Below are 25,925 nucleotides of genomic sequence, written 5' to 3'. Positions count from 1 at the left end.
CAGACATAACAAACAAACACACCAACTAAAAGAGGAAGCACAGATTATGTCACAACAGGCCTGTAGTTGCTGATATTAAGAGTGCACCTGAGAATCTAGAGCCTGAGCCCATTGTTGAGACGTTGAGACGTTCTGTTAGGGACAGACGCCAGCCTCGCAAACTCACCTATGATGAGTTAAGAGAGCCTGTGATTTTGGCTGTGAGCTCATTCTTCCAGACTTTAGGGACAGGATTTTTCCAAGCTGTACTTGATAAGCCCGATATGCATGCAGAGACTAATGCAGAGGAAGAGAGTGTAACCCTGGTTATTTTCAGACACTATAATTTACAGGTGTTCCTTGAATGCCTCATAGTATATGCCAGGTTTTGGTGATGTTAAAGTTTCCGAATGTTCCCTAAAAGCCAGGAGAGACGTCAAGGTTGCTGCGTGCTTACAAGTTTTTCTTTTGTTTTCCCTTGAGCTAATGAATCAGACGCAATACGGACAGGTGAGTGTGGCCAAAAGTTGCAATTTTGCAGAAGTATAAAGTAAGTGGAGCTGGCATGTCGTCAGAGAGTAAGAGATAGAGAGCTGCACTACAGCTGTGGACAGAGAACTTTGAGAGGAGCTCTGACGGGGCATTTCCCTCATGGGGCTGTTGGACCTACCATCCAGACTGTCATTGCTGCTCACGCCTCAACCTGTCATGAAAGGTGGTAGGACCTTGATTAAAGGGGACCCAATCAAGAAGGACTTCAACTTTTGTTTTTTTGCATTTTTTTCCCACAGAGATCTCAAGTATTTTTTTGTTCTTGGGCCCAAGACAGACAAAAAAACTGATTATAACTGATCCATAAGGAAACTCAGAGGTGGAATAAAATATTAAAGGAACAATCAAGAAAAGGACCTCAAAATAAGGCTGATAACCTTAAGTGAACTTAAGTGTGTGTTCAAAAGAACTACAAATAAGGGAATAGAGGATATATTTAATTTGTGAAAAACAAAAGTCAACTATTTATTTTCAATTTACTATTTGGGTTACACTTATTTGTACTTTATTTTATTTTCTGTTAACTAAATTTAAGATTTGTCTTGAACAAACATGTATTTGTTTTTATTTGAAAAGGAGTTAAATTGGACAAACTTGACCCTATAACTAAATACATTTTGTTCTTCTGGTCCTAAGTCAGTAGTTGTGTGTGTGATTTTGTTTGGGCTGGAGATCATCCTTCTCTCTCGTAGAGAGAGATCTTGTAGATCTTGGGTCTATAATATTTATTAAAACCCCAGATTTAGAAAATACAGATACCAAACCCAGGATCAGCAGTTTGGATTCGCACAAGTAAAACTTCCTCCCATGCTGACACTTTTTTGCACTTTTTAATTAATTCATTTAATGGTGATCATTCAGATAAAACGCAGATACGCACAATTAGCAAAATGCCAAATATTGGACCCAATAATCAGCCAGGCCAATAATCTGTTAATCCCTATATCACACCACTTGTGAGACTGTCAGATACATTCATACTGTGGTGACTGAGAATACTGTACTGCTGCACAGTCATACACTGATGGCATCATTTGGGTTTCAGTATCTTGCCTAAGTATATTTGGACATGCAGACTGGAGGCAGGGGATTGAGCCTCTGACCTTCCATTTGGAGGATGACCCACTCTACCTCCTGACACACTACCTCCACAGCCACCCATTCGTTGTTGCTGCTAACGTTTGCAATCACGTTAAATAAAATACCTAAAGTTTGAATTCCTTCACACAGGAAGCTAATAATGAGCGCTACAGACATGTGTATGACTGAGGCTTTGACTAGAGCATTGTTTCCTCACTACAGTGATATTATTTTGGGCACTTTTTGTTAAGAGTCATACACTCGTGGTGAAAAATGAGCTGGTAGAATCAGTTGATGGTGAGCAAAGAGAAAAGCAGCTCACATTCCACAGAAATTCATTAATTCTTTGATGTTTTCTCATGTGAGCGCTTTCTGTGTGCAGAGTGTGTGAGAGATAGATGGCAAAAGGGTGCAAAAGCAACCAAAGTCATTCCTAACTTGTGAAATGGAAAAGCAACATATATTTCTATTGACAGTAACTTACAATAATGTTACAGCGAAATACTCGATCATGCGTACAGTAAAACGTCTACCGCCTTCAATGTGCATTTCAATAGGATAACTATTCATGCCACACACAGTTAAGTCCTCTTACCTGCACTTGTGTGAGAGCCATCTGGGATTTTCCAGCTCTAAGAGGAAGCTGTCATCTGTGTTGTGTTATTCCAACTGTGAATAAATGCTCTGTCTCCATTCCACATGTCAGGAGGAGTGACAAGCAGAGACCTGCTAAAATATGACTAGCGCCAACTGTGCTGACCCTCTCTGTAAAACTACCCACCCCTCACTAATCTGCAGCAAGCAGACTGAACTTTGAACGAGCAGAAAAAATCAGCTGGCCCAGGTCATGTGCCTTCTTACTTCCTCAAACAAGCAGAAGTGAGAAACTGTTGTTAGGCTGGTTGGATGAGGCCCTCCCACCACGGCTCAAAGAAGAGTCCCTTTGCTTTTTATAGACATGTCATGCAGAACTGGAATGGTATGAATCACAGTGACATGATCCCATGATTAACCGAAGAGGCAGCAAACACAGCATGTAACAACAGGTTTATGTGGGGAGAGAGAGGCCTAAACTTGTTAAGGAAATAGTTAAAAACAAACTGTTTGTGCTTGCAGGCATATAAAAACAAGAAAGACAGGCCGAGATCACTGTGATTAAAAGGCAAACACACCTTTAACAGAATAAGAAAGCATCAAAACACATTTTTGGTTTGCCTTAAATCTTGTAATAAAAAAGCAATCAAGTTAGGTGGATAATTTGGTTTTTGGGGCTTTGCTTATTTACATTTGGTTCAGTTATTGGGCCTTCAGTGATAAAGAGGGGGTGAGTGTGGTTTGAATGCTTGCAGAGTGTAAGGGATTATACTTTATTTCTCAGAGTAGTGGGGTGGCTGGGGTGCAACTTTTTTTTTGACAATATAATGACGCTCCCTGGAGCTACATCGAACCATTTTAACTTAATTTGTACCCAAATGAAGGACTGATTTTTAGACAAATAATAATTTATTAAAACATTGCATGTAAATAAATGTTAAAAAGGTTACATGTGGTCCTGTGCAGATTTTAGGTGGGAATATGGTTACATATGGTATGGTAGAGTGAGTCAAATTAATCTACATTTTGCCAACAGATATGTACAAGTATAAAGTACCCCATATTTTATAGTTTATGACAGTAATAAATTACATGATTTCTTAGATTTTTAAGGAAAATGTGGCTTTCAAATCCACTTGTGAGTTTTGGGGTTCTGAGGATATTTAAAATAAATACAAAACATTTTAAGTTAGACTGCCCTCCCCAAAGCAAAATCAAAAAGAATAACTCCCTACCCAGTGCTTAAAAGTTATCTGAGGTGCCTCCCCCATTTGAAACACCCCCTCCCCTCACACAAATAAGGGACAGTCCCCTCATATTGTGATTTTGGACTTTTTGGAACAAATTGAAATTGAATTAAAATGACTATTTCTACAGCCCTTTGTAGCATGCTTTGTGATTTGTGATGAACTTCAATGAACTTTGACTTGACTCAGTTCTTTATAAACACAAATTGCAGATTGATTAGGAAACTACTGTTTGTATCACAGAATACAACCACTGGTTTGTATTAGTGACGTTAAAAAAACCAAAGCAGCGTTAACATAGTTTAGATAAACAGCGCCATCTTGTGGGTTTTAATGATATAAAAAATATGACAACTGCCAGATATTTCAAGATGCACAACTGCTCCATAAATAAATAACTTTAAAACATTTAAGACGACTTTTATGAAACACTTTAGAAGGAGCAATGCAGGTGTAACCATTGACATTATCGATGCAGCCATGCTAGTCGTTATCAGTGTTTTTTCTGTGTGGCTTACTTGGGCACTTAACCCTTTGAAACCCGGATTGACATCATTGTCTTGTGTTGTGAGGCCTTTCTTAAACCTTTGGACACTGTGCAAATTGGTTTGATTTCATTTGAAAAAATGGGGGAAAGACAATGAGCAACTTGGCAAGAAATGTCCTGCATATTTTATGTATATACACACACACACACACACACACACACACACACATTTATATATATATATATATATATATATATATATATATATATATATATATTCATATATATATTTTATTTTTTAAGAAAGAAAGCTGGGAAAATTGTATTATAATTATTATGATTAAATTGCTTTTTAAGCACTATTTTCGGTGCATTTCCTTGTTTCTCTTTTCTTTGGGGCTTTCATTTTCTTATTAATTCTTTATTAATGTATTTATTTGCTATTTTCAGGCATTTTTCTTGTATTTTTTTTTACTAATTTTGGGTCATTTCTTCCCAAATTGCCATTTCCTTCTTCCCATGTTCTGAAATAAGACAAGCCAAACTGCTCATGTTTCAAAGGGTTATATTGAATGCACCCACCCCGTGTGTTGAATTGCGCCTTCACCTGGAAAAAAAGGCGTCAAATAAAGGAGACGACAGACTTAAAATACAAGAAGTAAAGAAAAGTTACCAACATCTGCTGTTTCACTCGTAGATACCACCACCAGTCCCAGGAATCGCCTCACCTGAAGTCACAGCCACGCCGCCGTAACATCCATTTTCATGCCATTTGGTTACCTTTTCAGGGTGCAGGCCTGCTCAGTGTTGCGAGTCCATGTCACTGTTTGTCTTCTGCTGTTAACTAACTTTTCTAGGATGACAGCACGTGCAATACATGCAGTGAAGCTTACCCCGCGCGAGCCAAAAACTAATCCAATTTCCAGCCAGTTTCCCAAACGCGCGGAGTCTCCAAACATTGCTTCGCAGGTGTTACCGTATTTTTAAAAACCACGTATTTTGTTGACGCGGTGACATCACCGGTCATGTGACCCGCTGCAGCCAACCGGGTGTTCAGGGCGTGGTCTGCCTCAATCAGTTTAGCACAATGAAAGATCCCCGTTACTTTGCAGCGAAAGATGATCTTCCGTCTCACTTTACATCATGATGTTGTAGTGCTTCGTCCGAGGAGCTGATTTTTGTCCCCGCTGCAGTTTCTGTCGGCGGGAGTGACAGCAGGCTGCCTGTCTGTGCACGCATCAACATGCATCCGATGCCCGTGTGCTCCGTCAGCGGTGGAGACATATTTGACTGTATACAGAGGGGAAATATTGAACAGTGTATACAGTTCGTGCAAAATGACCGATCAGTTCTCAAGCAAAAAGGTAAGGTGGAATAAGATGTAATAAAAAATAATCTGGTCTTTTGTTTTTATCATATTTGTGAAACTACAGGCTTCATACTGTGTCCCTGTCACCGTATGCTTTTCAGCCTTTAACTGTCAGTGATGGTATTTCCTGTTTTGCTCAGTTAAAGCCAGAAAACTGCTGATGAACATTGTTTTCCAAGTGAACAAACCTGTTACATAAAGTATGTAATATGCCGGTAATTAACACTTTGTCTTTTAAAATCGCTGTAAGTTAGAGTGTGCAAATGTAGCATTAAGTAAGTGCAATTTTACATTATTTTACCATCAAAGAACCACTTTTAACTTTATCGTGCTAGTGTCTCCTGATGTGATTTTGTCAGAACGCCAAGGGGAAACCTAACCCTGCTGCAGCTCCTCTGTCAGATGGTTTGGCACAGATCAATATGGACAGATCCTGTGACAACACAGCACAAAGTTACATTGTGCCAAAGGGAACCCTAACCTCGACTCCAGAGGGTTTCAGTGATCAACAGGCTGACAGCGCGTGCATTTACGTCAGACTTGTATTGTCAGTAACAGAGACTGCAGATCTGACTGTTACGTGCATGTGTTTGTCTTCATCCAGGCTGGGGCGGTTTCACCCCACTGCACTACGCTGCCCTCCATGGTAACCGTGGCCTGGTTGACCTTTTCCTCACTAATGGAGCCGACCCTAACCTGACATGTGATTCAGGACAGACAGCCTTTCATTTTGCCTGCAGGTGAATTGTATATTTGGGTCTCCAGTGTCAAACAAACATGCCTGGATTCTCTAGCAGATGTATTATGCAGTTTGATCCTGTGTAATAACAGTTTGTGCTTCTGGCTCCCATCAGGCAGGGGAACATCTATATCATCCACCAAATGATGCAGTATGGAGCTGATTTACGCCTCATAGACCTGCAGCAAAAAACATCGCTGCATCATGCAGTCACTGGGGGCAGCATGTGAGTGGAGGAAACAACACCTCTCAAATAGCTGTCACACACAAATATATAATGCATGCACTAACTGTTAGTTATCTTTCCCAGTGTTGCAGTGCACTATCTGTGGGAAACAGGAATGTTCCGGTTCTCAGACACAGACATGTACCAGGTGACACCGCTTCACCTGGCTGCATCCACAGGCAACACAGAGGTGGTCCGCTATTTGCTCCGAGACCAGGTATGACGTGTGTGACCTCACACACATGCTCCAAAGTTCACCAACAGTACAATGAAATTTTATGCAACAAAGTACTGCAGCTTCACACAACTTTTAGCTGCTCATAGTCACTTTTAACTAATTGCTTCGTCTCCCACAACATTTGGTTAAGTGTCACTCTCATAAATCACTCATATGAAAGTGTAGGCAGCCAGTTTCAGCAAATAAACTCAGCACAACATTTATGATCACAAAAATTACGTCCATACTTGGGAATGTACAAAGGTCAGTTAAATCTTAGCATGCTCTTACGAAACTGAGCTCCATGCAGATGAATGGATGGATTACTGAATGGGTCTACCGAGCATAGATCCAGGGGCCAAAAGTGTCAGGGGCCCCTTGCCCTTCTCGTGTAAAATGTCAAATTAACACGTACCAACAAAGATAGATTAAAAATGACCACAAAAAGACACAAAATGACCCAAAATATGCATAATTCCTTCAAAGAGACACAGAATTGCCCCAAAGAAATATAAAACAACCACAAGGATATGCAAAAAAGACCCCAAAGAGTCACAAAACATCTACAGAGAGATACAAATGGCCAAAAAACACAAAATTATCTGAGACACAAAAATCACCTCAACTACAAAGAGCCACAAAAACACAAGGAGAAACAAATTAACCAAAAAGGGACACAAACAATTCAATTGTGAGGTGACACAAAATTACATCAAACAGTCACAAAACAACTACAAAGAGATACAAAATGACCACACAGAGATACAGAACCTAAAAAAGATGCATAACGGTTAGTCCTACAAAGAGACTCAAACGACACCTACAAAAACAGACAACAGCTCCTATGCAGGAGAAGTGGAATGGCCCTGTGCATTTCTTTGCTCAGGGGCCCATTGTCTCATAATCCACTTATGTGCGGATGTGACAGGGTTGAGGTGCACAGCTGCTAAAAGATTTTGGTTTTTTTGTGTTTCAGAGATGTGCTGTGGATGCAGTCGACCAGCAGGGAGCGACAGCGCTTCACGTCGCAGCAGAGAGGGGCGGAGTGGAGGTATGCTGGACGCTGCTGCAGAGAACAGGGTGCGGGATGCTCTATCAGAAGAACCACAGTGGCCTCACACCACTGGACCTCAGCAAACAGGGAAAAACATTTAGGTGAATCTGCTGAAATCTCTAGAAATCTCTGGAAAAACACTGACCAGCAGAGCACGACATAGTAACAGCCCTCAGTACCTTTAGATATCCAGCACGTTTGCCTTTCATGATTACTTTTGCCTCTTGGGATCCTGATGCTGATTAAAACATTGCTTTACTGTGTGTTTTTTTCTAGACATCAGCAACTCACCAAGTTACTGAGTCGGTACATTAATGAGCCAATACACCACAAGCCCCGAGAGTCTCATGGTGAATATCGCTCTGTAGTTTTGATCATTTATTTAGTGATGAAAACAAGGATGACGATCATGATAATGACAATGGTGATGATAATAACAGCACTGATACAAGCACTGAGTTTTCATACGCCTTTATGCGTGTGTATCATGTGTCTTTTCTCACCAGTTTTATATTACTGGACACTGTTTTTTCCGACCCTGAGCGGAGCCGCCATCCTGATCATAGCAGCCATGTTGGGAGGCTACGGGGGAATAACCTGCGGTCTGCTCTTCCCCTGGCTGGCCAGAAGCATCTTCACACAGTACCACCGCATGACCACATATCAAAGGTTTGACAAAAACACTGTTTTACATGTGAAATGTTAATCTGTAAATCGCCATATTTCACTTTTTGTTTTACATCTTTGTTGAAATAGCATCTGTCTTCTCTCCAGGTTACCCAACCCGGTCTACTTGGGAACCCTCATAGCTGGCATGTTTCATTCTGTGCTCTGCTTCTATGGAAAAATAATGCCTAATATCCTTAACAAATGTAGCACATGTTTAGTCTCATGCATTTTTTTTTATCATCTGGTATTTTTTGCCCTGCCAGCACTTTGATATAAGGATCTCATTGGGTTAAAATGGAAGAAGGAATTGTTGGTTTGACAGGTGCTCTTTGGTGAGGCAGGTTAAAGTGCAAAAATCAAGATCCAGGAAGTTTAAAATGAATGCAGACTAAAATGGGGAAAAAAACATGGCACTCTGTCTTCAGATGAAATAATCTCATGTATTTATTCTTTGAGCACAGGCAATCTGACAGACCAACGTGCATCGATTCTAGGTCTTCTAGGTCTGCCTCCTCCATAATAATGATGCAGGGGGCAGGCTGATTTAAATGTTATGGTGGTCTATGCCAAGGTATTCTAAAATTAATAGTTCGATTTGAACAAAATGACCTGTGAATAGTCTCCAGAGGTCAAAACTCTCTGACTTTCCTCCAATGTCACCATCATATAACGTTTTTCACTTGTACTCCATGAATATCAAACTGAAAAGGGCATAATGCAGTGACATTTTGTAAGAATATTAATGCACTCTAAAGAGTACATTAGTATTTTGGACATGCCTCAAGCTTTCTTGTGAAAATTGTCAACTGGCCAGTGCTGTTCTGCTTTTCTTGCACACCAAAATATACACAGTAAATTCACAGGCAAATGTAATTGAAGATTTAGTATATTTAAATGAAAAGGGTTCATCCTTAACCTTTTGAATGTGTGTGGCCAACCAGTGCTCTGGTCCAGGTGTCCATGGTGCACTTCTCCCTCGTCCTCGGTTTGTTCTGTAAGGTTCTGACTCAGGACCCTGGGACACTGGACAGAGCAGATGCAGATCCTCGGTTCTCCTGTATCGCTGACCTGGTGGAAAACAACCAGAGTCCTCACAGATTCTGTCCATACTGTGAGGTAAGGCATTCACACTGGACCTGCTTCAGAGAGCCATGGTGTTTTGCATACCCCAATATCTACTTAGTGTATATGATTTTATTGCAAATCACAATAAAAAACACTATCAATAAGTTGTGGTCAGTGTCCCTTATCGGTATAACCATGAATATCGTGTCCAGCACCACCGAAACAGACTGCTGGGCAGCCAACAATAAAATAAACTCTGCAGAAACAGGCTGCATACACATCAACCACAAAAATGCAAAAGATCTTAATCTGGAAAAGCCTTGGTTTATTCGAGGTTGATTTGTTTTTACTTAAAAGGGTGTTCACTAAAAAAGATGATGATCTGTCTGTTGTAGAAGAAAAAGTAACACCTGCGCACCTTAGCCATGCTACACAAGCTAAAGAAGACAACGTTTTGATATTACTTGGATCTTTGTCAGGTTAAAAGGTCAGGCCATTTTGAACCTAGGAAGTGAGCAGGCATTCATTTTAATTCATTGTCTTTCATGATAACCTTCCACCTACATGATTGGCCGAAAATTGTTTCCACTGAGCCTCTCCTATCTGTGTTGCAATAAAAATATTTTTATCTTTATAACAATGTGCAGTAAAGTGATTCAGTATGTTTTAGTGCCATTTTAAGCTTACACTGATCATTTTCAGAATAATATCATGAATCGCAAGGATTTTGGCCAGGATAATCGCAACATGAGATTTTCACGTCACCCCATGCCTAATCTAGTTATCAGTTTCTGAAATATAAAGAACGCACAGCCCTCTGCTCTGGGAGTGTACCTTCACTGGTTCTTCCCTTCAAAATCTCAGATGTTCACAATGAATCCACGATTCATGATTTATTGTGATTAAGTTTCTGTCAGTTTATTTTCATCCCACCCTATCTTTGCTTCCTCACAGTTGTTTCAGCCCGACTTCACTAAACACTGCAAGCTGTGTGACGTGTGTGTTAAAGACTATGATCACCACTGCCTTTTCCTGAACCGGTGCGTCGGCCGGGGTAACCACCGCCTCTTCCTCTTCTTCATCCTCTCCATGGTGATTGCTCACCTTTTCTTCGTTGCTACGGCAACAAGTTACCTGTATGACAAGATGTCTGCGGGCAGTCACAGCTTGTCATCATGGCTCACATTGTTGGGGGAGGAGTTCTGGGTCATGGTCATGATGGTTATGAATGTGCTGACGCTGCTTTGGGAGGTGTGGCTATTGACCGAGCAATTTGATGCTGTTGCCACGGGAACGACCACCTACTTCAGACAGTGTGAAAGCTCAGCACGACAGAGGTCACTTGGGCAGCGCTGGGTTGTAGTGCTGTCGTTTCTGCTGGAGGGTCGGAGGCGGGTGGGCAGCGGACCATCAAGAGAAGACAAAACTGCCATAGATATTTAAAACTGTTTGTCTTGTAGCCAGCTGTTGTTACATCGCTCAGTTTACGGAGTCTTTGGTGTGCACTCAACCTTGTGATATTGTCCCTTTTAGATTCAGTAACTCTCTAATGCCATGTAACATGTTGTACTTGAATGTAAAATTCGGTTTTATCTCAATATTCTATTTTAATATGCAGTAGGCTTTAGAGTAGATTCATCATGAAGTGGCTAGCAGGATAACTACCACTTAGAGTTTAGATGTTCTCCTAGTTTTTAGAGACCTCACTGACTACTTTTAAGACAACAGTATTAAAATTAACGTGTTGGTTAACATTGTTGTGTGTGCGAAGTACAGGGAATTTCCAAAACTGTGTTTTAGCAGGGAATGCCTCTGAATGAAAGCTCATATTTACACCTGCTTTTATATTCCACATCAGCATTATTTTTTTAACTCCATTGTTATTGTTGTTTTGAATAAAAGTGTGTAATAGTGCAAAGCGTCATTCAAAGTTGTGAATATTTGTGTAAAACATAAATGATTCCTGTGATAATGGTTAATAGCAGGCTTTGTTCCTAACATAATGTCATTACCTCTCCGACCTGCTCCCAGTCATTCGGGCTACTTCCTCTGCTCACACTAATGAGACGTGCTCTTTTCATGCCTTCAATTAAACAGACTCATTTCCTTTGTGTCCCTCAGGACCATATTTCTAGATTATAGATGATGTTCCCCACACCCCTCAGAGGCTGGTGTGTCTGGACTATGTGAGTGGCTGTGTCACGTGATATTATTTAGTGTCTACAGTAGTGCCTGTCATGCATATGGAGTGGTTAAGAGGAGCACATGAGTGCTTTTATTGTATTTCTCCATCCCTAGGTCAGTGTTATTGTGTTTGACTGGCTGGCACTTGTCAATATCCAAATATATGTTGATGTATTTTATCTGTGGTTACACGTTTTCTTTTGGTTTTCATGATGATACCTCATATGTGCTGTAACATTTTACTGCTGTAGGAAATATGCTTAATAAAATACGTCATTTTTTTAAAAACTGAAGAGAGATTGTTTTTTCATCTCACTGTGCACATACTTTACTTTCTAAAGTAAAAGTAGAAATACCATGGTCCAAAAATGTTCCATTATAAGTTTAAGTCCTGAATTCAAAGTGAAAGAACAAAAGTTTTACCAGCAAAATGCACCCAAAGTATTATTTCTCCTAATGCAGAATGGATCATTTTACAGTATTTAGGACTCAGGGGCATCTATTGGCAAAGATTGAATATAATATTCATAACTGTTTTAATAAGTCTAGATCACCTGAAAATAAGAATCATCATCATTATCATTTTCATTACCTTAGAATTGTAACAATTTAGTGCAAAACTGGGAGTCAGATGCAGAGAAAGGCACCATACATCAAGAACACTTTATCAAACCTAAATCTTTACTTACATAATCAGGGGTCATACACATGCTGTCAGCAAAGGTAGAAAAATCCATATAGTGAAATCACCCAAGAAACAAAGTCCAGAAATCCAAGCAGAGTCAAAAACCAGGTAAGCAAACACGAGGTAACTGGAGAGCAAGGACATACTATGGGGACAATCACAATCTGACAACTGAATGGAGGAAAACACTGGAATTTAAATATACAAGAGCTGATAACTACACACAGGTGGGTGAAACAAGACACAGATAAAACACATGAGGCTATCAAAAAAGGCGGGAAAGCTCAGGAAGTAAAAGCAGCACTAAACACAATGACGACATATTTCAAAATAAAACAGGAAGTGGACACAAACACATTACCAGGAACTTGACAGAATATCACAAGTATGAGCCGTTTTCAAGTCCCCAGGATCAGTGTTGAGCTTTGAAGCCAGTGTTCCTAGTGGCCAAAAGTAGAATTACACCATCATACGATGCCATTGGACCCAAAAAGATTTTCTCCCATAGGCCTTCATTGTGAAGGTGATATCTGTAAATCAGTGGGAAAAAAATGGGAGTGTCAAAATCCTCACATATTGACTAATTTTACCATCAGAATTTGATCCATTTGGTTCAAACTGAACAGGGCCTAGTCTCAAATGCTTTGTTCGAGTCTCTATATCCACGGCTGGAGTGGGTCCTTTTCCAGAGTCCACCATATTGTTTCTACAGTAGCCTAGAACAGACAAACCAAACATTGGCTCTATAAGGCTATTCCTGTTTTCCTACACACCTGGCACATGAGAGAAGTTTCAGTTCTGCAATCTCACCACTAGATGCCACTAAATCCTACCAACTGTACCTTTAATGTTGTAGTTGGACAATGTTGAGTCGATTTAAAGCACTTTGTTTTGTGCTGGGTAGATTAGTAGTATAGCACTACATCATGTCATATATTTTTTTACATGAAAAGTAAATTTTAGTAAATGTAGTGGGGTGAAAAGTATAGAGTCTGCCTCTGAAATGTCGTAGAAGTATAACATTGAAATACTTAAGTTAAGTACAGATATATCAAACCTGTACTTAAGTACAGTACTTGAGTAAATGTATCTGGATACTCTCCAGCACTGATTGTGTAGCTGGAGAGAAACAGGCTTATGAGGGCTTTTCAAATGCAAAGCTTGTGCCCTTCCCTCTCAGTATACATAGTCAAATCACCAACAGCCAGAGCATAGATTTTTTTCTGTTGTGTGTGGGGAAAAATGTACAGTAAAAACAGCTGAAGGAGAAATTCATAATATATTTTACACAGAAGTCAGCAGTTTTCACTTCTCCATCAGGGCAACTCACTTCCTTAGAGAGAGACAGACTGAAAAAATTCCAGAAGAGGAGGACAGCAGGAGAGCATCACACAGCTGTGTTTTATTTCTCTGTAAAGCAGTACCTATCACAGCAGCTGTTGGGACTGTGTGATGCTTCTGTGTGCTGAGCAGAAAGTCTGGCTCCAGACTCAGAGTCGTCTGGTCTGCCCTTCCAAGATGACATGGCAAGTAATACTCGCATGACTGTCTTTATTTCCTTCCTTCTATCAGAGTCTGTTCACATCAGCATTCTTCAGGCGCGCGTCATTCATGTGTTACTGATGGCAGTTATAGTAGTCCCTTCTCTTTGGGTATGTGAATGTCATTTGAATTGTTTGTTAGTGATTATCAGTTAAGCAGAGGGCTGAGATTTCACTATTGCCATTGTTCAGACCCTGAGTGCGTCTGTGTTTGCGTGTTTGTGTGTGTGTGTGGTGTGGCTCTAGAAATGGCCCCAGTGGAGAGGAACACACTGTGTGGACGGGTTCACTGCTATGAAACCATCCAGGAGTCCTCTGACCAGTGACAAACCAAAGGACCTGGCAGGTAAACCTCTGTCTTTCTTTCTTTTGTAACAATGACCATTGTATCAAGCAAGGTGATGCCCTATTTTGTGGCTCACTATTAGGGTTGGCACGATATCAGGCTTTCACAACATGATAAACATGGCCAAATATTTTCAGGATTGAAGACAATTAACCTGTCATATTGATAAAAATTAACCCGTCATATTAAATTTTAGCTTTGTCTATTGTGTGTTTTCTCTTTTTTGATAAATGAATGAGACTCAAAATATGATTGTAGGGAGGCAGAGAGGGAGTCTGTAACCATAACTGTACTGAAGTGTTCACTATTATATTATATGTGTGTGTGTGTGTATATATATATATATATATATATATATATATATATATATATATATATCACTGCTATTTTGATAGATAGTGACACACACATATAACAGCAATAAATAACAACTGAAGTTCATCTCTTCACAGATCCCACTCTGCCTTTTTATTAACTCCTCTACTCCATTTTTTTCTCACTTCCATTTTTGTGATATCTATGATTTGGAGTTAAAGTACCATTGTTGATTGTATCTTTATGGACCATAAACAAATTTAAATTATCTATAGAGCAGATCTATAATACACATGCATATATGCACATACACATGCAGAACAAGTGTTTATTTAGGCAAACACATATGAGACATATGTGATATGTATATATGTATGTCTCAAAATGTACTGTATAAATATTTTATATTTATTATTTCAATTACCTACCCAGTGCCATCTATCTATCAGTCAGATGGCGCTGTGGGAGGGAGACAGAATTGATTTGGGAGTCACTGGATAATTCACACAATATTAACATGTTTTGTTTACATGATATCAGTATTTGATTTTTTAAAAATAATAATATCACAGTTATCATTAGCACCAGAGCTCTCATATAAAGTTAAGCTCTAATTTTAAAGTATTTTTCTGGGTCTGCACCTTTTTCTCTATCATATCTATCAGTCTGGGTATTTTTGAATGTGTAAAGAATTACCTTTCCATGCTTCTACTATCATAGTGTTTCTCCTTTATGAAGCCTCCATTAAGGCAGTGCACATCTTTTGTCATTGATATGTATGTGAGCTGAGTAGGTTATTTTTCCCTGTGAGAGAGCTCCGTCAGCAGTGTCCCTGTACTGCATTTTCATCTCATCCAGCCTCATGAACTGCTGCATTTATTTGCTCTATCACATCCACTACAGCTAAACTGAATAGGAACAAGAACATCACACCCTTGAGTGTTGTGGCTTTCATCATACAGATTGCTGAGTGACTGAGCAGTGTGGCATTTCCCCTCAGACTATAAATCTTGAACCCGAATGCCTCGGGATACTAAATATGAGTGCTAGAGTTTTGTCAGTTTTTAACACGTGTCCACCCAGATGTATCACACATCTGCGATGGCTTATCAGTACAGACAATGCAATGACTTGCTGTACATGAAACATTTAATGGTGTCAGTTAAATCAAATGTATTGATCTGAGGTTGTACTTCAGGTACAGAGGAGAGCATAATCAAATGTCCATGAGCAAACAGCTGGAGGGATTGAGAAGACTTTGGAGTGGTACAGGAGCCAATGTAAAGAAATGGGTGACAAGACAGCGGACACACAGCCAGACATATTTATAGACGGTGAGAAATTGATACTGAGAGTGTGCAGCAGGAGGCAGAGAGACAGATAGGAGAGGAGAGAGTGAAAGAGAGAGAGAGAGAGAGGCAGAGAGAGAGAGTGGGCAGGGCTCTAGGTATGTGAGAACAACAGCACGCTGGGCCAGTGGGACAGACAGGAGGAGTGAGACGAATGAAAGGAGGAGAGAGAAAGAGGAGTGTGTGTGGTAAAGTGTGTGTGTGTAAGTGTGTGAAATCAGACGGAGACAGTGTCCAAGTGCAAGACAGGGAGCTGGGGAGGGAGATGCTCGGAGAGGATGAGGAGTAACAGGGCGAGGCAGCAGCGAGAGGCTCTGGGTGTGTGTGTGTTTGAGGAATAGTGTGTGAACAGAGGGATGCAGTCATGTCTCTGTGAGAGGGAGCAGCACAGCAACGGTAACCATGCTGAGCCCCAAGATAAAACAGGCACGCCGGGGTAAGCACACTCCCCTTTTTCTCCATCCCTGCATCTTTTTTTCCCTTGCTGTCTTGCTTCTGTCTCTCTGCAGTCCATCTCTTTCTCTCTCGCTGTCTCTGCAGAGCTCTATTTGCCCTTCTGTCTTTACAATAATGTGACATCAATATTGGTGTCAGTGCTTTGATATTTACATCAAAAAGGTGGAGCAGCGCCATGTTAGTGGCACCGATGTCATTCTGCACCCTGGTGACAATCAGCAATGACCTGAGTTTTCTTGCATGAGTTGAAGTGTTGAAGCTCTATTTCGGTGTCCAGTGCTCATTGAGAGTTAACAGGCTCTACTACAGAGTGATGTAATGCCTCATGTCTCCTGATTATACTGTCCTCATTCCTGAAAGATTTCTTGTGGAAATACTGTGGTGAAACATGGCTGCTGGAAGGATTAATCCACCCTCCAACAATGGCCCCGCATCCAGACAAGTTCACACCTGAACACATGATCGCTATTTGTTCAGGGTTTACTGGGTTAGTTTTGGGTCGGCGTGGTTTTGACAGGTGACTCCAGATCAGAGGTGGTGACAGGAATGCAGGGCTCTCCGCTCCTGTAAATCACAACAGCTGACTGTCAAACATAGTTCCTCTAACGCCGGGTAAAACCCACACATACATGCCTCTCACATGACTGTGTGAAGATGAATAAGGAAGCTGTAAATCACAGGAAGGACTCTTGGCACTGCAGATTATCATGATGCAGAGTATAAATACGGGCTGGGCTCTTCTTAGCAGGTGGTTGGTATAGACTAGCGACACACGCTGGGTCAGGTGGCTCGGGGAGTTGTGACAGTTGCCAACTTCTCTCAGGGAAATGGATTGGTAGCCTATTGAAGGTGGAGTCATTTCCACCCTGACAGAAAGGGATTTCACATCTTTAATATGAAAATTGAACACAACAGAATGGTATTATGACTAACAGCAGCTTCAACAACCCTTACTTTTGTGTGTTTGTGTGTTTTGGCACGTTGTTGTTTAATTTCTCACCTGGCACCAGTCTTATTCTAGACCAGCAGTAAAAGTAAGCTCATAAAAGATGATGGGAACAAGAAGTGCCTCTTCTTTCCTCTTGAACACTGTTGGACAGTGCAGCAGCCACTTCACTTTGCTCACCACGTTTTGTGCGCTTGCCATCTCTCATTTGCTGTAATGGTATTCTCCTTTGATTAGATTCCCAGCTCTGCTCTCCTCTGACCCTTTTATGCAGCATCATACAGCATCGCAGAGCTGGATCTGCACTCAGAAGCTGAGATATCGGAGCAGAATCCTAAAACAGTTAAGTGGTGTGGAGTCTTAGGGGAAGTTGTTGGTAAAACTCTGAGTAATCGGATGTGGTTGAGGCTCCACTCATTATCTCTGAGGCTGAATAATTTGACATTTGAATGGATAATGAAGTGCTTTCGTCAAGAAGCTATTATTTTGAGGCACTTGTGTACTTTCTGTAGGTGATTTTTTTCCATTTCGTGCTTTTTTTAGATGTTGTACATCACATTTCAAAAGGGGAGAAATTCTACTTTTTACTCAATTTCTTTTGAAGGCTTTAATTATTTTACTGATTAAGATTTTAAATGTGATGCATTCTAATAGATTAAATTACCCAACAGTAAATAAAGTCTTTTCAATTTGCTCCGCTGCAAACAAACATAACAGCAAAATGCTTCAGTAATGAATCATTAATAATTAATGAGATTATGTTTTAATGTTACTCTGACTGGGGCCATTTTCATAGTGCACATTATGAACACTTCTACTTTCTATACTTCATTGGTGGATTAAAACATAAACATTTACTCGGATACTGTACTTAAGTACATATTTGTTGTACTGTACTTTAGTATTTCAGTTCTATGCTTTCTTTATACTTCTACTAGGGCTGTGTTGGATATCATCTTAGAGTTTGGATGTCTTAATATGATAAGTGTTGTCTTTTCCTGGTTTTGAAGGCTGCATTACAGAAAAATTATGTCTTTATTTTTAATGCCTGTTGTAGCTATGCTGTTATTTGCCTTTACCTGCTTAGTCATTTTATCCACATTACTGATAAATATTTATCAAAAAAATCTCATTGTGAAAATATCCAATTTAAGCAGTTAACCTATTGTTGCAATATCGATATTGAGGTATTTGGTCAAAAAATAAATAAATTCTAGATATTGCCCCGCCCTACCACCACACTACTATTCAAAGGGTAATACTGTACTTTTTACTCTTCTTCATTTATTTTACTAGTTTCTTTACACATTAAGATTTAAAACACAAAACATGATCAGTCCATAAAATATTATGTCCATATGCAATGTCTCATTCAAGATAATCCACACACCTTGTTATGAGTAGTTTGATGAAGGAACTATTTTCTTCTATGGAGCTACACCCAGCAACCTTATCACCACACAGAAGGAAGTGTGTGTCTACACATGGACAAAATGCCTGTAACAGCGCCAGGTGAAGGCTAAACATTAATGGCGTCCTCCTTGGCTGAGCTGAAATGTTAGTTCGCTCAGTGATGCTAGGTGAGCTAGCAGTAGATGTCACGGTGGAGTTGAGGTTGGATGAGGACTCAAATGCAGAACAGAAACCTAACTGAATGCAACCAGGGCCACAAAAACCTCCGGTGAAAACAGGCACAAACAATACAGAGGACCACAGGGAGGATGACAGCAGGGCTAACAGACGAACTGTGAAGGAACTAATGGAAGCATGCAGTCATATATGTACAGGGAACTAATCAGGACAACGACACACAACTGAGGGACAAGTGAGACTGATAAAAGACAGGTGAAACTAATCAGGGAAACAAACAAGACAGGAAGTAAAACCAGACATGACACAAAAGGAGTGATAATACAAAATAGAACAGGAAACTCAAAATGAGAAACAAGAAACAAGGAAAACACAAACAGAAAAACTCTAAAAACAAAGTCTAAAATATCACTCAAAACCCAAGATCATGACAGTAGATGCACACTTCCTTCTGCGCTGCGATACAGTTGGTAGGTGTTAGAAAGAAAATAGTTCCTACATGAAAAGTTCTGTGGATTATCTTGAGTAACCCGGTCTTGATTTCTGGAAAGAGACATTACTGTTGAGTTTTTCGATTCAACTTTTGGGGTGAATTGTCCCTTTAAGTACATTTTACTGTAAATTTAGGGTGCTTTTATTCATTATTTTTTTATTTATTATTATTTTAACATTTTGAATGCAGAACGTTTATTTGTGATGGAGTATTTTTATAGAGTGGCATTTTTAGGGTAAAGTATTTGAATACTTAATCACTATTTATCACTAATGACCTCATACGTATATTATTTTATTGTTTATACATGAAATGCACTTCGATTGACATTATTTCCTGAAAAGCCAACGATTTGATCCTTGATTTGATCCTAGTCCTTTGCTGACAGTAATTTTTTTAAGTTCCTCTCTGAGATTTCCTGCTTCTTTTTTTAAAGATGTACAAGACGTGTCCGCTGTATTTATAGATCCTGCTCTGCCTGCTCACGCTGTCAGCACACAGTTTTGTTAATGGCTGCTTCACGTGGTCTCCAGTTTTGTCCCTTCCCAGCAATCATGACTCTGCAAATGAAGGACATCCAGAGGGGGGCGAAATAAAATGAGGAGTCCAGACAGAGAACTGATAAGAGAGAGGGAGAGAGAGAGATTTCCATCCAGGCCCTTCCAGATACCTTCACTGCTGTCCTCAGCAAAAAGCAAGATGCAATTAAGAAAAAAAATGGCATTGATTTCTTCCTCCTCTCTCTGCCTTCTGTTTATCTCTCTCCCTCTCCCCTCTGACTCCCCAGGGATCATTCCACAGTCACTGTTTTTGCTCTATACCTTTGGCATACAGTATTTATGCCAATACACTATAATCCATGCTTATAATCAGTCCGTAGTCGTTAAAGCGCAACCTGATCCAACGCAAAACTCCTCTCTTTACCGCAATGAAATTAGAAATGATAAATGCCCTCATTAATATCTGAAACACATAATAAAATGTAATGGAATAGAGAGATGGAGTTCTTCTTACAGCAGGATCTCTTTGCTGCAAGATGGAGGCCAAGCCTTGGTAGATTGACTTAAGAGGAAATCTGGATGCATGGTCAAGCCTGTGTGGGCTTAGCTGAACCCAAGAGAGGCTTCTGTGAATAATGATTCAGTATCATCTTTGGGTGAATTTTTAGAATAGCAGCAAACAACAAAGGGAGAAAATCCCAAAATAACATGAATCATCTGTCTTCTATATTTCTCTATATTTCTTTATCTCTCTGTCTCACTCTCATCCTGATGCTCTTAATCCTGTGACCTCCTCTGTCCCTCACTTTATCTTTATATGTGTGTGGTCATGCAGCGCGGTCCAAGAGCATGGTTCTTGGAGAGTTGTCTCGGGTCTCCAGGCCCTGCTCTCCTCTGGATCAGGAGAAAGCTCTGAAGGCAGGCTGGCTGAAGAGACAGCGGAGTATCATGAAAAACTGGCAGCTGCGATGGTTTGTCCTGAGGACTGAGGCTCTGTATTTCTACAAGGACCAGGATGAAACGAAGGCACAGGTGACGCTTACAAAATAACACATACACAAGACAGTTACCTGATGTCACCTGTTGCCACAGGAGGCTGCCCCGCTGTGTGTTTAGATTGACTCTGCTTTAAAGCCTGATACATGTTCAAGCTTCATGAATTTATCTGGTTCGTGTTTCCCCCGGGGACAGTCGATCCATTGTGTTCACCAACTGTGAAAACACCTTATTGATTCTTTTAAATAAGGCAACAAAATACATGTTGCAACCCTCTAGGAAAATGTAGCCATTTTCTGCATAATTTGGCTGTGATTTTTAAAGCTTCATGCTTTTATCTTTATATTTTTGGTTTCAAACTATAGCTGGATAAATATCCGATCATCTTTCACACAAAAGTCATCCCCTTAAAGCAATACATCACACAAAATTATCATATCAGTTTCTCACCCTTTTTATTTTGAAGAAAACTTGTGTCTATGTGTCTCCACGTACTGGCAAACATATTGATTCATTGATTGATGGGGGACCATGTTTAACAACAATAAACTGTATCAAGAATGTTTATTCATAAACTTTCACATAACTTGCGCAGTATAGTGCAACTCTCATTTATCCGGCCAATCCATCCATTGCACACCAAGTCCATATTCTTTGTCTGAAATTGTAGCATGTTTAAAATTAAATACAACCTCACATTGTGTCAGTCACATTTGCACACTGACTGTCATTAAAGTTTCAAGAACAGATTCCATTTTCTGCGTTTTTGCATCTATCAAAAGGCTAGAGATACTTGTCTGAGAAGAGAACCGAGGTGCACAATATCATTTTATAACTCAGATCACTTACTTTTTACAGTTCAGATATTATTATTTAGGTGGATGAGATGACGAAAGGAAGGTTGTAAACAAGGATTAGGACCGCAAACAGACAGAGAGAGGACAGCTCAGCCCCTTCATGTTAGCGCCAAATGCAAGACATAGAGAGTGGTGACAGCTAGGGAGGTATCCACAGTGGAAAGAAGCGAGGAGGAAATGTGTCTTTTCATTTTGTTTGGTACTGTGAAACAGAAAGAACAATAAAAGGCATCATACTCAGAGTGCAAGGTTTCTGTTTATTACCATTTTGATCGGATGACAGATTCTAAAAATTAAATACAAAAAAATATGGACTTCGTCTTTATGCTCAGGAGTTCCCAAACACATGGATTTTTGCTAAAACTGTAATATTTAAAACACTTCAGTATAAACAGTCTCACACGTGGACTGAGCATACAACTGGATAAATGAGTCTTGATCATACTGCACAAGTTATGTGAGCTTGTGGAGACTCTTCTTTTTTTTTTTATCTAGCTCTGCTGTTGTTAAACACGCCCTCCATTTACTACAATTTATCAACAATTTTTCTGCTGTTTTTTTAATCTTCATTCATCATGGAGGCATGCAAGACAAACATAGTTTTCCTTACGAATTCAACATAACACGGGGTGAATAATTAATATACAAATGATCATTTTGTGGGTGGAGTATTCCATACTCTCCATTAAAATTGCAGTGTGTTGTTATTGGTCTGACACACACCCTGATAATGTGGTAACTAGCTGCCCTGTGGTTCTGCTGTAAGCACTTAGTAGATGACCTTTGAGCCTGTCTATGCTGGAAGGATCAGAAATGCACAGTACAGGAAGCGGCAGGGGGATAAATAGATGAAGAAATGTTTCCCTGAGTCATCCCTCCCTCCATCATCATTACCTCCCTCTTTTGGACGCATGCCCAGAGCTCAGTGTACTCAGAACTCTATAATGTTTAACATGCACTACACGTCCAAGTCCAGAACCACTAATTGATTTCTTGTTTGGCCCTTGAATACTGTTGGTACAGGTGTTTTCCTCATGCCTGGCCGCCTGTCAGTCTGTCTTTCTATCTGCCAATCTAACACCTTACTCTCTTTTCTCCTGCAGGGTTGTATTCCCCTTCAGGGCAGTCAGGTCAATGAGCTGCCTGCCAATCAGGACGAGCCTGGTCGTCACCCGTTTGAAATCGTTCCAGGTGAGTTGGCACGGTGACAACTGTGTGTGCATGGAAGCGAATCAGTAAGTAAGGCTTGCTGAAGTGATGCTGAACCATCTGTTTAGTACTGAGTACAAGATTTTTATACAAAATTGTATGTTAGATTAAATAATGATGTATGATGAAGCAGATCAGATTTAATTTCCATCAGCACCAAAATGTTATATTTGCAGAAAAAGACATCAAGATCAAAGCGTGACTCAGCCTGTAAGTGCCACACCTACCTATATCCAACAACCATTCGTTTTTAGCATTCAGGAGATGATGAAATCCCAAATTGTGCAACATCAGTGCATATACTACAACCCCTACAACATTACAGGTTTGCTATGAATTACAGAAGGCATCTCTCTGTTTTGCCTCAAATTATGATCATACTGTACATACAGCAGGTCATATTCTCCATGTAAACCTTGTTGACTAAGATTCAAAGTGATGGGTGGAAAACAGAAGTAAACTAAAAGCTACATATGAGTCACAGGCTGCAACGCATGCATGAAATATGCAGAATAGCAGAAAGGATGTGATTGCCATGGCCATGTGTCCCAGGATACAACAACGGCGTCATTCATTTCTGCTCTTGACAGCGTGGGGTTGGCATGATTAGTGTCTGAACAGTGGACAGTATGTACAGCAGATAGATCAGAGGGCCTGCTTCAATGAAAGAAAGAAAGAAAAAGAAAGAAAGAAAGTGAAAGCCGCACTTGGACAGACATGAAGCTGAGAGTTGGAAGAGAGTTTGTGGGGTTACTGGCTGTGATGGTAGTGCCACTGTCTGACCCCTAATGCAACAGCATCTTGGGTCACCTGCAAGGATTCTGCCATTGTTCATGTGGCCTCTGTTTTCGGCTGGCTGTATGAGTTCAACATGGGTCATTACTGCAGCAGTTTGACTAACTCCTTGACAGTTTATCCTGAGGATCAGCTTTCTATTAATGATCGTAGTAAGTACATTTTTCCCACTTTGATTAACAATGATGGGACTGCAGAATAGAAATACTATAACACTTCTACTTTTAAAAGCTGAACTGAAGCTGAAAGTATTGTATTTATTTCCCTCTCTGGCTTGTTGCCAGGATTGGCAAGGTATTTTGGTATTATATCAGAGGTCCTGCAGAAAAAACAACAACTATTTCATAGAAACACTGCACACAGAAACAATTGTGACATTTTTACTCTGAAAGTCTAATAACACCAGCATGTCAGCTGTCTCTGTTCTACTGCAGTTTTTAATGGGTGTGATGACAAAACTGTCTGCACTTTCTCACTTGAACATATTGTGCATACACACAGTATACAACACACTACTTGTGTTAATAATGCTACTGCAGGACTGCATAGTGCTATATGGAACACACTGCATCATTATCACATGTGGCCACAAATACTATGGGTGCAAAACAACAAGGCCGTTGCATTTAGTGTTTTTAATTGTGCGTGTGGCCTTTCTGTGTCTTCACATAATGAACCATTCCTGTGTTAACACATGTTTTAACTCATGAATTATGGAAGGACATTGACAGGGGGCTACCTAAGTCAATATTATACAATTTATTGAAATACAACAATGCTGCAATCTGATATTGATTTATGGTTATTTTTTAATACTGCACTATTCAGAATTGGTGATTAATACATTCAATGATCTGTAACATAAATGTTTTCCTCACCCCAACCTATTTATCATTCCTCACCTCACAGGCAGTTACATTTCACAGCAGCATGAAAATCAACTTTGATGGTCTTGGAAAAAAAGATGCTCATACTGATAAATTACCTTGAGGTTTTAGTTCTCTGCAAGCCAATTTCCCATAAAGCAGAAAGGAGACCAATGCCTGCCTATGTGTTAAGAAAAAAACATTCAGAGACACAGCACAAGTACTTTGGAAAATGGTTGGTAGTTATGCAAATTATATGCAATTTGTGGTAAATGGGGTAAAACATGCAAATACACCAGTGTGGTCTCATAACAGATGCTGTGAAAAAGGTGTTGGACAGAGAGACAAAAGCGACGTGGTGAGAGGCATGGTGCAGTTGCTGGTGTCCACAGGGAACACTACGCTTTCTGGGTCATTTCTTTCACACATAACACACTATGCAGTACAGTGCAGGACTTAGTGATGAATGCAGGTACTGATAGCCTACACAGCAACCCCAACCAAATCCACACACTGTCTTTTGGATTGCATTTATATGGTTTTCATCTGTAAGAACATTTTATGAATAGCAGCTTTGAATCTTTTATCTCCATCTGTAACTGAGTGGTGCTTCCACCTCTTCAAAGGCAAGCAACAAAGGGAGAGAATTTCACATAGTGCAATCAAAGCTAAACTGAAATAAACTAAAATGTCAAACTAAAATGTCAAAGCGGGCGGTATCAAGCTGTGTGCAGCCAGAGGAAGGATAGGCAGGGAGGTAGAGCTGCATGGCTGCGTCTTTGTACTTTACAGGGGTTCTGGAGCTAATAAGGTTATTGGATGGACTGATAGTTCTAGTTGATAGATCTTAACAGATCATACACTTTATGGGATCAGCAAAGTGTTTTTCTAAGTGGTATCTGTTCTGTGTGTGATTTTACATATTTGAAGCACAGAGGCTTTACGGTGTGTTAGTCATTTTGTCCTATTGATCCAGAGAGTAATGAAATATGTCTGTGTTTCCAGGGGGGGCCGGAGAAAAGGATCGAACGGGCATAAGTCACGAATCATTCCTGCTGATGGCTAACTCTCAGACTGACATGGAGGAATGGGTCAGAGCCATACGTAGAGTCATATGGGCTCCACTTGGAGGAGGTGTGATTCTCAAGCATACATACACACAAACAGCACAGTTTACTGTAATTCAGCTAATATGTTATCAATCATTTAGAGAGGAAACTTAAAGGTTCAGTGTGTAGGATTTAGGGGCATCTATTGGCAGAAATGGAATACTATATCAATTATGTGTTTTGTTTTTATTGTTTTTATGTTTTTATTAGTTTATAATCACCTGAAAATGTGACAATTTAGTACAAAACTGGGTATTAAATGCAACAAATACCAAGAACAGTTTGTCAAACTCAATCTGTACTTACGTAATCAGGGGTCATACATGTGTAGGCAGTCAGGGAAGGCAGAAAATCCATTCAGGGAAATCACACAAGAAACTATAAATCCATAAATAAAGTCAAAAATAAAG

General features: G+C 40.0%; 3 protein-coding genes across 10 annotated transcripts in view; 2 read left to right on the top strand and 1 right to left on the bottom strand.

Moving 5' to 3' along the window:
- The window catches only part of wdfy4 (WDFY family member 4), a 59,063-nt gene extending 54,147 nt beyond the window's left edge, over positions 1-4,916 (bottom strand). For 2 of the 4 annotated variants that reach the window (XM_088086952.1, XM_088086954.1), the window contains exon 1: positions 4,833-4,916. In XM_088086952.1, coding sequence (XP_087943078.1) covers positions 4,833-4,898 — 66 coding nt within the window. In that variant the 5' untranslated portion in view covers positions 4,899-4,916. Of the gene's footprint in view, positions 1-2,206; positions 2,580-4,612; positions 4,811-4,832 lie in introns of those variants that run through there. The other 2 variants (XM_088086953.1, XM_042501735.2) reach the window with 2 other exon arrangements.
- Positions 4,917-4,980: 64 nt separating this feature from the next.
- On the top strand, positions 4,981-11,745 carry LOC121954724 (uncharacterized). The gene is made up of 10 exons (XM_042502407.2): positions 4,981-5,303; positions 5,913-6,048; positions 6,163-6,273; positions 6,358-6,490; positions 7,467-7,645; positions 7,821-7,894; positions 8,051-8,213; positions 8,319-8,401; positions 9,139-9,329; positions 10,233-11,745. Exons 1-10 carry the CDS (start codon positions 5,183-5,185, stop codon positions 10,719-10,721), a joined length of 1,680 nt encoding a protein of 559 aa, XP_042358341.1. The 5' UTR covers positions 4,981-5,182; the 3' UTR covers positions 10,722-11,745.
- Positions 11,746-13,504: 1,759 nt separating this feature from the next.
- The window catches only part of arhgap22a (Rho GTPase activating protein 22a), an 18,689-nt gene continuing 6,268 nt past the window's right edge, over positions 13,505-25,925 (top strand). The window contains exons 1-6 of one of the 5 annotated variants that reach the window (XM_088086512.1): positions 13,755-13,799; positions 13,935-14,034; positions 15,588-15,683; positions 20,519-20,715; positions 22,640-22,727; positions 25,412-25,540. In XM_088086512.1, the coding sequence (XP_087942638.1) occupies positions 13,770-13,799; positions 13,935-14,034; positions 15,588-15,683; positions 20,519-20,715; positions 22,640-22,727; positions 25,412-25,540 (640 nt within the window). In that variant the 5' untranslated portion in view covers positions 13,755-13,769. The other 4 variants (XM_042501652.2, XM_042501651.2, XM_042501653.2 and 1 more) reach the window with 4 other exon arrangements.

The sequence above is a fragment of the Plectropomus leopardus genome, chromosome 13 (genome assembly GCF_026936395.1).
Source record: "Plectropomus leopardus strain MGB_pleo_1.0 chromosome 13, ASM2693639v1, whole genome shotgun sequence".
Classification (NCBI taxonomy): domain Eukaryota; kingdom Metazoa; phylum Chordata; class Actinopteri; order Perciformes; family Serranidae; genus Plectropomus; species Plectropomus leopardus.
This window is presented reverse-complemented; position numbering and strand designations above follow the sequence as displayed.